We start from the raw sequence: 15294 nt of genomic DNA, 5'->3' as shown, positions 1-15294 counted from the left end.
CAGACTATAAAACCACTGTTGGATTAACTTACATATATCAGACATAACTTTAAAAATGTATGACTATTTTATTGTCCTCACTGTGGTGAATAATATTATTTCATACTTTTTTCCTGCTTTTATCTGTGGTTTCATAAAACACACACCAAAAATCCATTCACTGTATTCTTCAAATTAGAGAAATAGCTTAATATATCTCCATTCTTAGGCACCCTTTGATTACACAAGGAATGATTTTTTTCCTGCCATAATAAAAAAATCAGAAATGAAAAAATGTAAATAACTCACTAATTATAATCATCTGGATTTGCACAAGTGAAATAGATTTGATACTTTGTTAATTATTGATATTGAAATCTATAAAAATTAAGGAAATTATAGTAGGGAGACCAAAGTTATTTACAAAGGATCATTTATTAAACACATTTTAAAAACAAAATACAAAGATTGTTGTTCTGCATGAATACATCACATATGAAAAAAATAATGTGTTTTTAACGAATTTAATTTGAAGATATTCAGAATTTTGTTTTCTATCAACTTGAGCAATCAGTTTTGCTTTGCACCTTGTCTAACACTGTTGTCAATCAGGAAGAAATGTTTCCTTGTTAATTAAATCATATTCATACAGCTAATATTTTACAGATATAAAATAAGACAATGTCTGTCATACAAAGCTCTTTCTGCAAGGTAACTGATTTGCCTATGATCCTAATTTTTTTAAGCTATAAGATAGGAAGAATTCAGGAGCTAGGTAAGTTTTATAATAATGTATTAGCAGCAGTTGATAGTAAATGCAACATAAGATTTGTTTTGTCTGTGGTACAAGAATATGTCCTATCAGACTCTACTGTATTTTTCTCTACTTGAACACAGGTAAGCACATACTGATTGTCTCTGGGATGACAAAATGTATAAAAAAGACAAGAAGCTGGCTCTGGTTGTCATTGTGAGTGCCTATTTTCATCAGCTAATATGAATGCATTGCTAAATTAGTGAAGACAGGAAAATGACTTAAGGGTAATATATACAGAGTTAAAATACACTTTTTATCCACTTGAGTGATTTCAGGCACTGTGGCTGTTCAGGATAAAATGTTTCATGGTTTATTCTTGATAGCAATTTAATTTTCAGTGCAAGCAAAAGCAAATACCTGCCCACTGGAATACACATGACCTCACACATCTGGAATGTTCAATGCAAGTTCATCCTCGGCATCTTCACTTTGGAGGCATCTTGAATAAAAACGTTTCATAGTTTGCTCTTGATAGCAATTTAATTTTCAGTGCAAGCAAAAGCAAATACATACCTGCTCACTGCCATACACACGACCAAACACATCTGGAATATTCAAAGCAAGTTCACCTTCTCCATCTTCACTGTGGAAGCTCTTAATAAGTGGCACTTTGTGTAAACCCTCTATAAATCATGAAAAACAGATTCGAGATGCCTGGATTTAGTAATAGTAAACATCACTGCCATAGTCATCTCTCTGTGTAAACGATGTTTGGGTAAGGCTTGCCATCACAACATTTCTTTCCTGAGAATGGAGCTGGTCCTCTGTGTATATATCATAAGTGCGCATGCTCTGAGCTGTGGTCACTGTCGTGACTGTCTTCATTTGCTAGAGAGTCCCCTGTTTGCTGGAGGGTGGCTGCACCAATTCCCGACAGCTCTGATGGGAGAAGTGTTCCCTTTTTCACATTCACCAGTTCCTTTTCCCGAGCCGCAGCTCCTTGCTGTCCGCCCTTTACCCTCTTCCACTTCATCCGCCTGTTTTGGAACCAGACTTTCACCTTCAACCACCAAAGGGAACAAACAAACAGAAGAAAAAAGATAATTAAAATGACATTTTTTTTTCTCCTTAGTGTCATCAATGAAAAGTAGCTCCTCAAAGGCTTATACAAAGACACCATGAAGGAGTGAAAAGAAAAATAAATCCACATTGAATTTAATCAGGTTGTACGTTAATCATAATAATTTTTAAACTTTCAAAAAGGTGCATAAAAAGTACTGTATTTGTATTTTATAGCATACAGTGTAAAATATGGAACTAGACAAAAACTTTGTCATTTACTCAAAGTACTTGGGTCTATAAAGAGTTTCTGTGAATTGGAGCTAACGTAATATTTGTATTGGTCAAATCCCCCTCACTCCTAAGTTCTTCTTTGATTTGACATCTAGCTGTCATTTCCTGAACCAATTTAAAACATGTTCCGAGAGCTACTGATTAAGTGGCATCTGAAAGGCCATTCTCTGCCATTAGAAACCACTGCTGCTTTCACAAATCTTTATTCGACCATTCCACCTCGCACTGAGCCTATCTTCTTTTGAATTATTCTTCTTATTTTCTACCTTAATTCATTTATTTTACTTAGCAAATATTTGATCTAGTGATTTGTTTAAAATATTGTCACAGGCCGGGCGCGGTGGCTCAAGCCTGTAATCCCAGCACTTTGGGAGGCCGAGACGGGCGGATCACGAGGTCAGGAGATCGAGACCATCCTGGCTAACATGGTGAAACCCCGTCTCTACTAAAAAATACAAAAAAAATCTAGCCGGGCGAGGTGGCGGGCGCCTGTAGTTCCAGCTACTCGGGAGGCTGAGGCAGGAGAATGGCGTAAACCCGGGAGGCGGAGCTTGCAGTGAGCTGAGATCCGGCCACTGCACTCCAGCCCAAGCGACAGAGCGAGACTCCGTCTCAAAAAAAAAAAAATAAATAAAAAATAAAATAAAATAAAATAAAATATTGTCACAATAAAAAATCTCAACATTTGTTAAATCACCAAGACTATATACTACATCATTCACATCAGCTTTGTACAGATATTCTCCTTTTAAAAGCTTCATCGAATTTGCCTAATACATTTAAAGATATATATATATATATATATATAACATATACGTGTTAAAAAAAAAAACAGCAAACAGACGTTAAAGATCTATCCATTATCAGAACTAGAATATTATTGGCATTATTGCATCTTGTTTAGGAGGAAATCTGTTTCTTTAACATTGCATTTCTCATAATTATAGCTTCTAGTAAGCTAAGTGTTCTTTCTACATTGTATTTCTCTGTCTACCCCACCTAAAAGTACCACAAGCCTGAATTTTGTGTATCATCTGCAAGTCTTTCTTAAAAAAGAAAACAAATTTTTTTCATAACACGTAACTTTAAAAATATACTATTTAATTTTATTTGTTTGTTAGGTTTATCAATGGAATGTTCTTAAGTGCAGGCTTTTTGCCTTATCTATGTTGATTCAAGAGACTGTATTTATTCATTTTTTATCATTGTACAACATTCCAAATTCTGTCAGTATAGCACGACAGAATGGATTTTCGAAAAGTCCATGGATATTTGAATTCTTTTTTTTTTCTATATGTAATGCTGCTATAGATATTCTTGCGTTTGTGTTCTGATAAGCATATCATGGGAACTTCCCTGGAGACCACAGTTATATGGCTGCTACTATCTATCTTCTCTCAATGTATGCTGTTTCTTTTTCCTTTTCTTAGAGTATTTTTTGATGATTAGAAACTCTTAATATTAATATGTTTAAATTTATCTACTGTTTCTTTTATGACTAGTGTTTTTGTGTTTTCTTTTTTTAAAAAAAATCTATTTTCTGAGGCCACTAAGATATTCTATTTGTGTCTTCTTCTAAGAGTTTTAAAGGTTGCCTTGTCCAACACAATGGGACCCTTTCTCTACAAATAAATAAAATAAAATAAAATTAGCTGGGTGGGATGGCACAGTGCCTGTAGTCCCAGCTTCTTGGGAGGCTAAGGTGGGAGGATTGCTTGAGCCCAAGAGGTTGAGGTTGCAGTGAGTGGTGGTTGTACCGCTGCACTCCAGCCTGGGCGACAGAGCAAGATCCTGTCTCAAAAAGAAAAAAAAAAAAAAGTTTTCCTTTCAAATTGAAGTAGTTAATCAATGAAGTACTGATTTTAGTATATATAGTCTGAGGAATAGGCTTAAATTTACTTTATTTTAAATGGATAACATATTGCCTCAGGTCCATTTATTAAACAACTCAGCTTTTTTCCAGTGATCACTGTTTCATCTGTGTTCATACATCAAGCTTCCATACATGCATAGCTTTATTGCTATATTCTGTTCTGTTCCTATATTATTTTTTCTATAGCTGTGACAAAACCACATTATCTTATTAATTATAATTTTATAATAAACCTCTATATCTGCTAGGGATAGTTCTGTTTCATTCTTCTATATTAGGAATATTTTGAATATTCTCTATTTTCATTTTAGAAATAATCTCAATTTCTGTAAATAGTGCTATAGAGAAAGTGAAGAAAAATATATTAAATTTCCAAAGGCATTATTATATCAGTGATCTCCAAATCACGATGCTCTATCAGCATGCTTTCACAGTGAAATATTCAAACTGAGATATTTCTCTATTCTGGATTTTTCTTGGCCTCACTTTGAGCCATGGTTAAATTCATGTATCATATATTACCCAAACATATAGTAATCAATTTGACAATAAAACATAAGAAAAAATAGTACAAAGACGATTCACTAAAAAGTAGTTGATGGGTGTTCACATATTATTATTACTTACTAAACAAAAGAATCAGTAATTGCCTTTTATTGTAGACCTACTTAAAGATAGACAGTATTCTCATACAGTTTTCCAAATATTATTTCCATTATTCTTATATTATATCTGAGAAAGTTGAGGTAAAGGTTAAGTGACTTACCTAAGATTACACAGAAAGAAAACCATGGTGCCGGGATTTAAACTTGAGGGCTGGGGTTTGTTTGATTCCAGATTCTGTTTTTTTTGTTTGTTTGTTTGTTTGTTTTTTGGTTTTTGGTTCCTATTATATTTCAATCTCCTATTTTTAAAGCATTTGGAATAAAAAAATAAAGCATATAGAGTACGTGAACGCCATCCATATGATTACTATCATTCAGGTAATTCTCCCACTTGATATAATTAGGTTTGTAAATATGACACGATTTTTCTGTACTATAATTTAGGTAATTATACTACTGAGTTCAATTATCTTTGCAAGCTTGACATTGCATTTTGCATTAGATCTATTGCACGTGAGTTGGGTTCTACTCTTGGCTTTACTTGTTCATTTTGTGTGAATTTGAGAAAATTTTACTTCTCTCTACCTCAGTTTTCATATTTCTAATATTGGAATCATAAGCCTTTCAAGACTTCCTATAGGGATATTTTCTCATGGACAACTCCAGATGGAAGAAATACATATGTTATGATCATCATCATTGTTCCCAAGAGCTGAAACATTCAGTCTAAATAATCCTGGCAGAAAAAGAGGAGAAATATGCTTTTTAAGATCTACATATATTTCCTTTTCTAGGAGAAGTGGTACAGTAATTATATAATATCAGTATAAAAACTGTTATGGGCAATTCTAAATAAGGTAATTCTAAATGTAAGAATATGATATTGATTTTAGATATATTATAGCCTATTTTGTGTTGTTTTCTATGTCTATCATGTGAAATTTTACCATTTCATTTTTAAAAATAGATTGAAGAAAGACTGAATAATTGCCAATAGTAGCTATATGTATATACATAGGAATAGATATATACATATAAGAATATGCGTTTGATTATATAGAGTAACTCTAATACCTTATATACTATTTCATTTAAAAACTAGATTGTATATTTGATAGTGAAATTCCATGATATTGGCAAGGAAACAAAAAATAGCAACAAATACATAATGGGCATATCTTACATAAAAGAGAAGGAAGAACATAGAACTCTAAAAGTCAATATGTTCAGATTTATTTTCAAATATGCTATAAAGTATTGGGGTGAATTAAAATAAGTGGAGAAGGATTTTTGGAAAAACACACATTTTTCTATTACCATCACAGTATTAGCAAACCCCCCAACAAAATCTACAAATTTAATTCCAAATTATAAGTCAATATAGTCATTAATGTAGGACAGTAGTCAATTTATAAGTAAAAAGACTTCATAGTATAATTTAGTATAATTTTATTAACCCAGCTTTATTGACTGTAATGAAAAAAAACTTTTTCTTTTAGTTTTTTTTAAGACAGCTAAATTATAGTCATCCAAATGCCTAAAATTTTATTTACTAAAAACTAAGTGTTTGAATTATTTTTATTAAAATTTATAAGCATATTTTATATAATAAGATTAATTTATAAACTACATAGAGTGCAAGAATTCTCACATTTCTTTGGTGAATTGGGATCTCTATTCGTTCATTCATACATTTAAAAATATTACCAAATGTCTAGCAACCTGTACTGTGTTAGATCAAAGATGGGAGGTATTGAAGCACAAATAAAACATAGTTCCCGCCCTTAAGGTATTCACAGTCAAGAAAATGAAGGAAATGTAAATGTAACTTATTTGGACATCACCTTACACCCTTTATCTTGTAAGTTCACAATACCTGTCCTTTTAGGTTTCACAATACATTACCAGACAAAATAAATGACTTATGAATCTGTGTTGTTACACAATTTCCTAAGGTGTCCAGAGGCAAATAGGTTAATAGAAAGTTGAATCCATGTAATGCCATAACTCATATTTATGTAATAACATAAGTGTCTGTGCTTTGAAGAAACAACCATAACACCAAACATCTGGATGAAAACTAAATATTTCAGTGACATACCCAGATGCCTCTAAACATCTGGGATTTGTAGATTTAACATTCCAACTGTTTCCATTTTTATCTGGGCACTTGGAATATTGTAGACATTGTCTAATAAATATTTATTTATATCTTTGAGATATGAAAACATGCAAAGGATAATTGTACAAATAAAATTTTCAGATTTAATCACATCCCTAGTGATTAAATTTGATCATGGCAGTGTATCTAGTAAATTCAAAAACTCACCGAAGTAATTCCATAACAAAGTAGCTGAACTACTGATTTAGCAGTATTAGAATTAGAAGCAAGAATGCTTAAAAGTAAAGGTGAAAAATGGGGAAAAGAAAGCTTTTTTTTACCCTTCTTGAATAGATAGATTTATATCTGATTAAGAGAAGGAATTCTTCAGCTATTTCCAAAAGTTTATTGGAGCCATGAATTGACTCTGTTGTTTCTACACAATTAAAAGGTGTTTATGTGTGTTGGTGAGGCTGTGGAGGGTTAGGATACACTTTGTAGCTAAAGGCTGAAGTCCTGTTTACAGGACTGCCTCTCACCTTTATCCACTGATTTAGCACATTGGGAATCATTTTCTCCTTAGTAGTCATCAAAAAATGATAGCTATTTTGAAAATACTTGGCATTGGGCCATTTGATGATTTATGAGTAAAAAACAAAACATAATCCCTCTCATTTCCACCAATGGAGTATGATCTAGTCAGGTGGGATTTTCCATTTATCTTGGCAGAAGTATCATTAATTTAGTCTGTTTATTCCAGTAATCTTAACTAGTTTACAAGTCTGCAACATTGCACCTTTATTAGCTCTGTGAAAAAGATGTTTTGAAGTGAAAGGATCTCCCATTCTTTCTACATTTTGGCAGCCTTAACTCTATAAAAATGTCCATTTTACCACTTCTTTTATATGCTCCTGCAGCTGCTTTCTCTCATCTTCCCACAGTGAGATATTAAAAATCTGGTGGGAGTTTCCTCCAAGTTTATCTGGATGGAGAAAAAACACCAGAATAAGCTTGTCCAACTTAAAAATACCTTGAAACTGGAGAGCCTTTATACTGAGTTCTCTGCAAATCATTCAGGGTGACTCTGACAGTTGAAGATTATTAGCTGTTGATCTTGAAGGGTATATGAGAATATATTGTAAACTAGAAGCTGTTAAGTTAGAAGCTGGAAGATTTACTGGAGTGATCTGTAACTGTTCGACAAACAACACTACATAATTAAAATATTTGAAGCTCAGCTTCATTCTAGGTTCTGCATTTTTATTTAAAATAATATAATTTTCTTTAACACTTGTGTGCTAACATGGAATTACTTTGCAGAATGAGCCTTTTTTTATTTTTTTCTTCTTTAGCTGGATGAAGTTCAAAGAGAATTACAGACTACCCTGACACTACATTATGGAAGATGCAAATGTAAGAGTGTGACATCTTTGTGTGATTCCATGACTATTCTTCAGAATGGAATTTGGAAATTCAAGTCCTGAGTGATATATAAGGATTTAACATACCTTATGTTTTTCTAAAAGGAAACCTAATTATTATTGCAAGTATTCATGACACATATATGATTCATCATAAATTTTTTTTTTTATTATACTTTAAGTTCTAGGGTACATGTGCATAATGTGCAGGTTTGTTACATATGTATACATGTGCCATGTTGGTGTGCTGCACCCATCAACTAGTCAGAAAATTTGAGTTAGATATACTGATCGGTGATATAAGTAAGGTAGGGGTAGCCACAAATAACATCAGATATAACATACATATTTTATAAGCAATCATGTGCAATTTCCACATGACAATATGTCTAAAGACTAGTTCTGATTATAAAGTAAGTTTTCATGTAGGAGAAAATTATTTCTCAAAAACAATTCTGCTACAGGCCGGGTGCCATGGTTCAAGCCTGTAATCTCAGCACTTTGGGAGGCTGACGCTGGTGGATCATGAGGTCTGGAGTTCAAGACCAGCCTGGCCAAGATGGTGAAACCCTGTCCTTACTAAAAATACAAAAAATTAGCCAGGGATGGTAGCAGGTGCCTGTAATCCCAGCTACCCGAGAGGCTGAGGAAGAGAATTGCTTGAATCCAAGAGGCAGATGTTGCAGTGAGCCAAGATTGCACCCCTACACTCCAGCCTTGGTGACAGAGCAAGACACCATCTCAAAAAACAAACAAACAAAAACAATTTTGTTATATAATTTAATATTTGTTTTTCCCTGTTTGCGTGATATGTTTCTTTTGATGTAGATAGATAGATATATGTATAGTTAGAGGTATGGAGATGTGTATATATCTATATGCACACACACACACATATATATCTGTGTATATGTGTGTGTGTGTGTTTGCATATGTGTATATTTACACTCACTCACATAAAATGAGCCTATAAGTCCTGTCTCTGCATTTGAATCTCAAAAGACCTTGACAATGTTAAGGAAACTATTTTATATTCCGATAATTCTATTAAAGCTAAGGACAATATTGAACAATATAAGGTTAGATGTAATAGTCCTTGGTGTATATGTTTATTTTACTGAATCTCGGGTTATTTTAACATGTGAAAAAAAAAGTCTTAAAGAATGAATATGAAAAGACAACATATCTATAGTTAGATATTTTAACATGGAAATCCTAGGGAAGGATGTTATTTAAGATTATATAGGGTCAAGATATAGACTACATAGCTAAACATAGCATTTATGAGATTAATATAAAATCAAAATAATGGAATAGCTGTCCTGTGGTCTAAATATTTATGTCTGCCCCAAATTCTTTTTTTTTTTTTTTTTTTTTGAGATGGAGTCTCACTCTGTTGCCCAGCCTGGAATGCAGTGGTGCGATCTCAGCTCACTGCAAGCTCTACCTCCCGGATTCACACCATTCTCCTGCCTCAGACCCCCAAGTAGCTGGAACTACAGGCATCCGTCACCATGCCTGGCTAATTTTTTTGTAGAGACAGGGTTTCACCGTGTTATCCAGGATGGTCTCGATCTCCTGACCTAGTGATCCACCCACCTCAGACTCTCAAAGTGCTGGGATTACAGGTGTGAGCCACCGTGCCTGGCCTCTCTCCCCCAAATTCTTATGTTAAGATCCTAACCTGCAAGATGATGGCATTAGGAAGTGGGGCCCTTGGTATGAGATTAGGTCATAAGAACAGATCTAGCATTACTCAGATTAGTGCCCTTATTAAAGAGGTTGAGAGAGCTACCTAGCCTCTTCAGCCATATCAAGGTAGAGTGGAAAGATGGAAGTCTATGAAGAAGTGTGTGCTCACCAGACACCAAATCTGCTGATGTCTTGAACTTGGACTTCCCATCCTCCAGAACTGTGAGAAATAAATGTGTGTTGTTTATAAGCCACCCAGTCTATGGCATTTTGTCACAGCGGCCCCAATAGACTACAAGCTGCATTGCAAATTACAGAAGATGGATTTTAAAGTGTTCTGATTGTAATTCTGTCAATAATTTTAATAGCCCAACCTCCAGAAAATAAACTGAAAATATTTCACTGGGATGAGAGCCCTGGCATTTTGAAAGAATACGCCATCTGACCTTCAAAAATAGCAAAGTTGATGATTGACACCATACTATATTTTTTCTGATAAATTCATCATAGTAAAATTTAGCCCGGAAAATACAAATACAACTTAAGGTAGAAACATAATTAAAGTATGCGATTTTTTTTTTTTTTTTTTTTGATACGGAGTCTCACTCTGTTTCCCAGGCAAGAGTGCAGTGGTACAATCTCGACTCACTGCAACTTCTGCCTCCTGGGTCCAAGTTTTTCTCCTGCCTCAGCCTCCCGTGTACCAAGGATTATAGGTGCCTGCCACCATGCCCGGCTCATTTTTGTATTTTTAGTAGAGACGAGGTTTTACCATATTGGCCAGGCTGGCCTTGAACTCCTGACCTCCAGTGACTGACCTGCCTTGTCTTCTCAAAGTGCTGGGACAAGTACAGGCGTGAGCCACCACTCCCAGCTTGATTGTTAATTTAAGATATTTTGTGCACAGATTCTCAATTTAAGAAACTTAAGATAACATATGTGCATAGAAATGTTGGAATGAAAGGGTGCAACCAGAAACATTATCCAACACAATTACATCATCCCTCTCCTATGACATTCTACATTCATAACAATTGTGAATACTTGTTCGACTTTTACCTTTTCTGTGAATTCTAACAAGTATTTCTTTAGCTTATTCTAAGAGGATTTTATTTCCAGCACTTAGCTCAACAAATATTTGTGTTACAAAAGGATTAATTCAACATGCTTTGCATAGCAAAGGTTTTTGCCACCTGGTTGATAATTCTGTTTTATAGTTTATGCTAGAAATTATTTCATATCCATTATGATATATAAATCTACATAGAAGAAAGAGCAGGTAGTTTTAATTTCCATTTTGTGCCTTGAGGAGATTGTCACTTACTTAAGAACACACAATTCTAATCGGCAAACCTTGGATTTTTATTCAGACTTCTTTGAAAACAATTACACTCTTTTTGACTAACCCACGTAGGCCCTCTAAAGACTTAGTTTTGATTAGGAATTTAAATTCTGCATGCATACATCTTTTCACACTAACTTGCAAAACTATACATAGAGATTTATTAAATAAAAATATATTGTGCACAATAACAAATTTTCAATTCAGTGAAAACCAAATTATCTCTCATGTTCTTTGTTATTTTCCCCTTGTGATGCTGTGGTTAGATTATTTCAGGAACAAATTTCAATGAAGTGGTCTGTCCTATACTGACACTGAGTTTGGTCTTGTGGCTTGCTTTGGACAATGGGACATTAGAAAATATGACGTAAGAGGCCTGAAAAGCCCTTGCTTACTAGAGTTTTCCCCCTCAGTGCTCCTGGGAATGCTTCTATCACCATTGGAAGGATCCCAAGCTAGCCTATAAGAAGATGAAACCACAAGTAACAGAGACTAGCTGTCCCAGCTGAGGCCCAACCATCTCTTTCTTAGTCAACCCACCAGCTGACTGGAGCTCCATGAGGATTCCATGTAGGGCCAGCAGTATTACTGTCCAACTAAGCCCAGTCAAAATCTCTAACTTACAAATCTAAAGCAAATAAAACTTTAGTTATTATTTGAAGCCACTGAGATTTGGAGTTGTTACACAGCAAAAAGTAACTAACATAAAATTTTAAAAGAATCTTTCAAAAACCTTAAAAATAGTATGTATATCTATATATAATTCTTGCATGTCATTATTTACCAAACTTGTCAAGTCAGTTAGAAAGAAGAAATATCCAAGACACCTTCAACATTTTCAAACCAGATTTACAAAACTGCTTCTAAAAATAAATGATTCTGCTCCGTGGTCAATGACAGATAACCCTAGAACATCCCCAAACTGGCAAGTACAGAATCTTGTTTTTTGTCTTGGCTGAGAGCACAGTACGGCAACCTGTCATTTCTACAGATTAGAAGCAAATCCTAGTTTCCTAGTTCCTTCATGTATTATATAAAACACGCTTGCATTTCCTAGAGTTCTAACCGTCTCTATATAAGAACATTACTGTGTAATTCTCCCTCCACATACACCTTTTTATTTTCCTGTTTAAAAAAATAATAATAAAATAAAGGTCTGATGATGTAGATTTTGGATCCTGCTTTCCAGCATGCCAAATGTTGAATACATAGAGGGAATTTTGTATGTGAACTCCAAGGGAAGGAAAATGCTGCGCTCCATAACATAGGTACTAGTCATAATATGTAATAAAATATAAACTGCCAATAAATAAAACCACAGAAAAGTGTTCCTCTGCATATTTCTACTACCCATAAATAACCTACCAAAGCTGAAATGTAAAAATTAACAGAAGGAAAGCAGATTATTTAAGAAATTGGATAAAATAACTTGCTCTAGTAAGACATGCATTCATTTGTCCACACCCTGTTGATATTTCTTTGGTTCAAATGGGATCCTGGAGGAGGTACACACAGTGAAAGAGGAAATGAGACTCTAGCCCTAAGAGTGCCAATCATAACTGCACTGTCCATAAAGATGTTTGCATTTGCCTTTCAGGAATGTTTTTGTAAAGATTAGCAACTGTTAACCGGCAGTAGGCTAGATTCTCCTCAGGGAAACCAGAATCTGTACAAGGAGTTCACTGGGAAGACTATTAGAACAAATCATTTGCCATTTAAAAAATGCAAGAAAGGGACCTGAAAAGCGATTAATTTAAAAATATTATTTAGGCCTCATTAATTGGAGTCCAAAAACATTAATAATTTCAAAGTATTCTCTAAGTGGATAGCAGATTTTTCAATATTTGAGAGCAATACAATTTCAAAAATATTTTGGGTAATGGGGCAGAAATATTTATCAATGATCTATGTGACCTTGCCTTTCATCATTTTCCAGCCATCTTGCACCTAAGCTGCACCATTTGACTATTCTAGACATTAGTGTGTAAATAGAAGTGACATGGGTAATTTCCAGGTGAAAACATTTAAAGGTCAGTGCATAAACTTCCAATTCTTTCTTATTTCTTATAGTTACCATGGACACCACATGTTGAGATGCTAAAGAGTCAGAATGGGTCTGTGAGTGATTATCTGGAATGCTGGACATGTAGAGTTTGTATGGAGAGTGAGTAAGTAATGAACATTTTTGTGTTATGCCATTGAGGTTTACGGGTGAATGTGTTACTGCAGCATAACATACCCTATCCTGAACAATACAGAAAACTAATCTGGGATTACCAGCTTTCTCATATGCCAAATAAGGAGATTTTAGCATATAAGCATACACAATTCCTCACTGTATGCCATCATTATGTAAAAGAAATAATATTTTAAAACCAAAAAATACAGAAGGATCTTAATCATAGGAGGATTCTTTCTTAAATTCAGTAAGTATGGTTTGCTTTTAAATATCATTATATTATTTTTAATTTTGTCATTTTGCTGGCAAAATTTTATCATGGAATAGCATACCTGTCTTCCAAATGGTATTGAAGAATTCTGGATCTAGGTATTTCAAATATGGCAAAGAAGACTGTGGACCCAGAGCAATTAAAAAAGATCATATAATGACAATGTCCAGCTTTACCTGTCTTTCAGTGAGATCCAGATTCACTGCTATCTCGTATCGCCTCAGTCTGGTGAGATAATTATGATGGGCAAATTCTGCTTCAAGTTCTCTGATTTGCTCTTTGGTAAATGCTGTCCTTTCTTTCCTGGGTTTGCTGTTGACTTCTGACTTGTAATTTCCTTCCTGGGAGTCTGAATAAAAGGGAGACAGAATTGGTAATAACTCATTTATTCAAGCACATGCAATCATATCATTCACAATTATTGAGTTACTACTTTTCCAGGTTCTGCACAAGACATGGAACAAATATAGACCAAAGACAGTAAGACTGATGGCAACTCAACAGGGGGATATATGTTTCTTATTTTTCTCATCTTCCTTCAGGTAACTCACAAGCTAATTGGGAAAGCATGTAATTTTCCTCTTATAAAATATTAACAAACCTTCTAACTGCTTGTAATATGATTTTAAGATAAACCAAAACCTCTTTAGAAAACAATTTTAGATATGAAGTTTTGTTTCATAAGTTGTTGAGCATATGTACTTGAGGTCTAAGTAAGATTGAACATAGTAATCCTTTAAAAAGTGGCATCTAATATATGAGTATTTGAGAAATTCAAACATTCAGCAACTGGACCATAAAAAATTTTATGCTCAGATTGAGCATATGTAGAAGTATGTGTGTACTTATTGGCCTTTGTATCTGTATTTAAGTAAAATTCTTGAGGGCAATAGCAATGTTCTTTTATTTTATATAATGCTTAGTCCAACATGGAATCTATAAATGAAATTGTGTTCATATGACTTAAACTATGAATAGAGTTTTTCAATGTGTTTTTCATTACATATGAGATAAACATGAGATGCACAACACGGACCATCAGTGATCTACAACATCAAATCTTATAATGCAGTGTAAAATACCAATAACAATTTTGAGCATATCATTCCATTTTTCCTCTTAAGGTTTCAAGACATAATTAACGTATAGAATTTCTTTCACCCTCATAGTACCCCTGAAATGTGGGTCAGAAGATATTCTTAATGTACGAAAAAACAGAATGTGAATCAATAGTAAACACACACGCCAAGTAAAAAGTAATCATACCCAGCTATAGTAACTTATGGAAAATTTATCCTCAGTGAAATATCAACATAATCAAGATACAGGAGCACATTAATGCTCTCCTGAAAATTATTTCTGGTATCTAATTATTTTTGCACATGTACAAACAAGCTGTGATCTTTGAAAAGTATGAATACAATTAACTCTTCTAGGAGCCCAAATGATACAAAATTGATGTAGAAAGATCACCATTAACCAAAGGTTTCAAAGAGTGACATTTTAATTGTTTTTTTAATTGACAAATGTAATATTACATAGCTTATACAGGATCTTTTTACATTATGGTTTTTTTTGTGCAAGGATGCTTAAATATGCTAAGAAGTACAAAAATTAATTTTTTAGTGTTCTACTTCTTTCTATCTGCCTGAGGGATGTTTATCTGAACTAAAGAGAACCTGCATAATGGAAATTCACTAGACAAGGCACTTTAATGTAAA

General features: G+C 33.9%; 1 protein-coding gene across 2 annotated transcripts in view; it reads right to left on the bottom strand.

The window, feature by feature from the left end:
- Positions 1 to 395: 395 nt before the first annotated feature.
- Positions 396 to 15294, bottom strand: part of MEOX2 (mesenchyme homeobox 2) — a 72450-nt gene continuing 57551 nt past the window's right edge. For both annotated transcript variants that reach the window (XM_023216005.1, XM_023216006.1), the window contains 2 exons: positions 13750 to 13922; positions 396 to 1796 (listed from right to left, as the gene is read on the bottom strand). In XM_023216005.1, coding sequence (XP_023071773.1) covers positions 1572 to 1796; positions 13750 to 13922 — 398 coding nt within the window. In that variant the 3' untranslated portion in view covers positions 396 to 1571. The remainder of the gene's footprint in view (positions 1797 to 13749; positions 13923 to 15294) is intronic.

The sequence above is a fragment of the Piliocolobus tephrosceles genome, chromosome 8 (genome assembly GCF_002776525.5).
Source record: "Piliocolobus tephrosceles isolate RC106 chromosome 8, ASM277652v3, whole genome shotgun sequence".
In the NCBI taxonomy this organism is placed as follows: Eukaryota; Metazoa; Chordata; class Mammalia; order Primates; family Cercopithecidae; genus Piliocolobus; species Piliocolobus tephrosceles.
The sequence above is the reverse complement of the archived record's forward strand: the minus strand, read 5'-3'. Positions and strand labels throughout refer to the sequence as shown.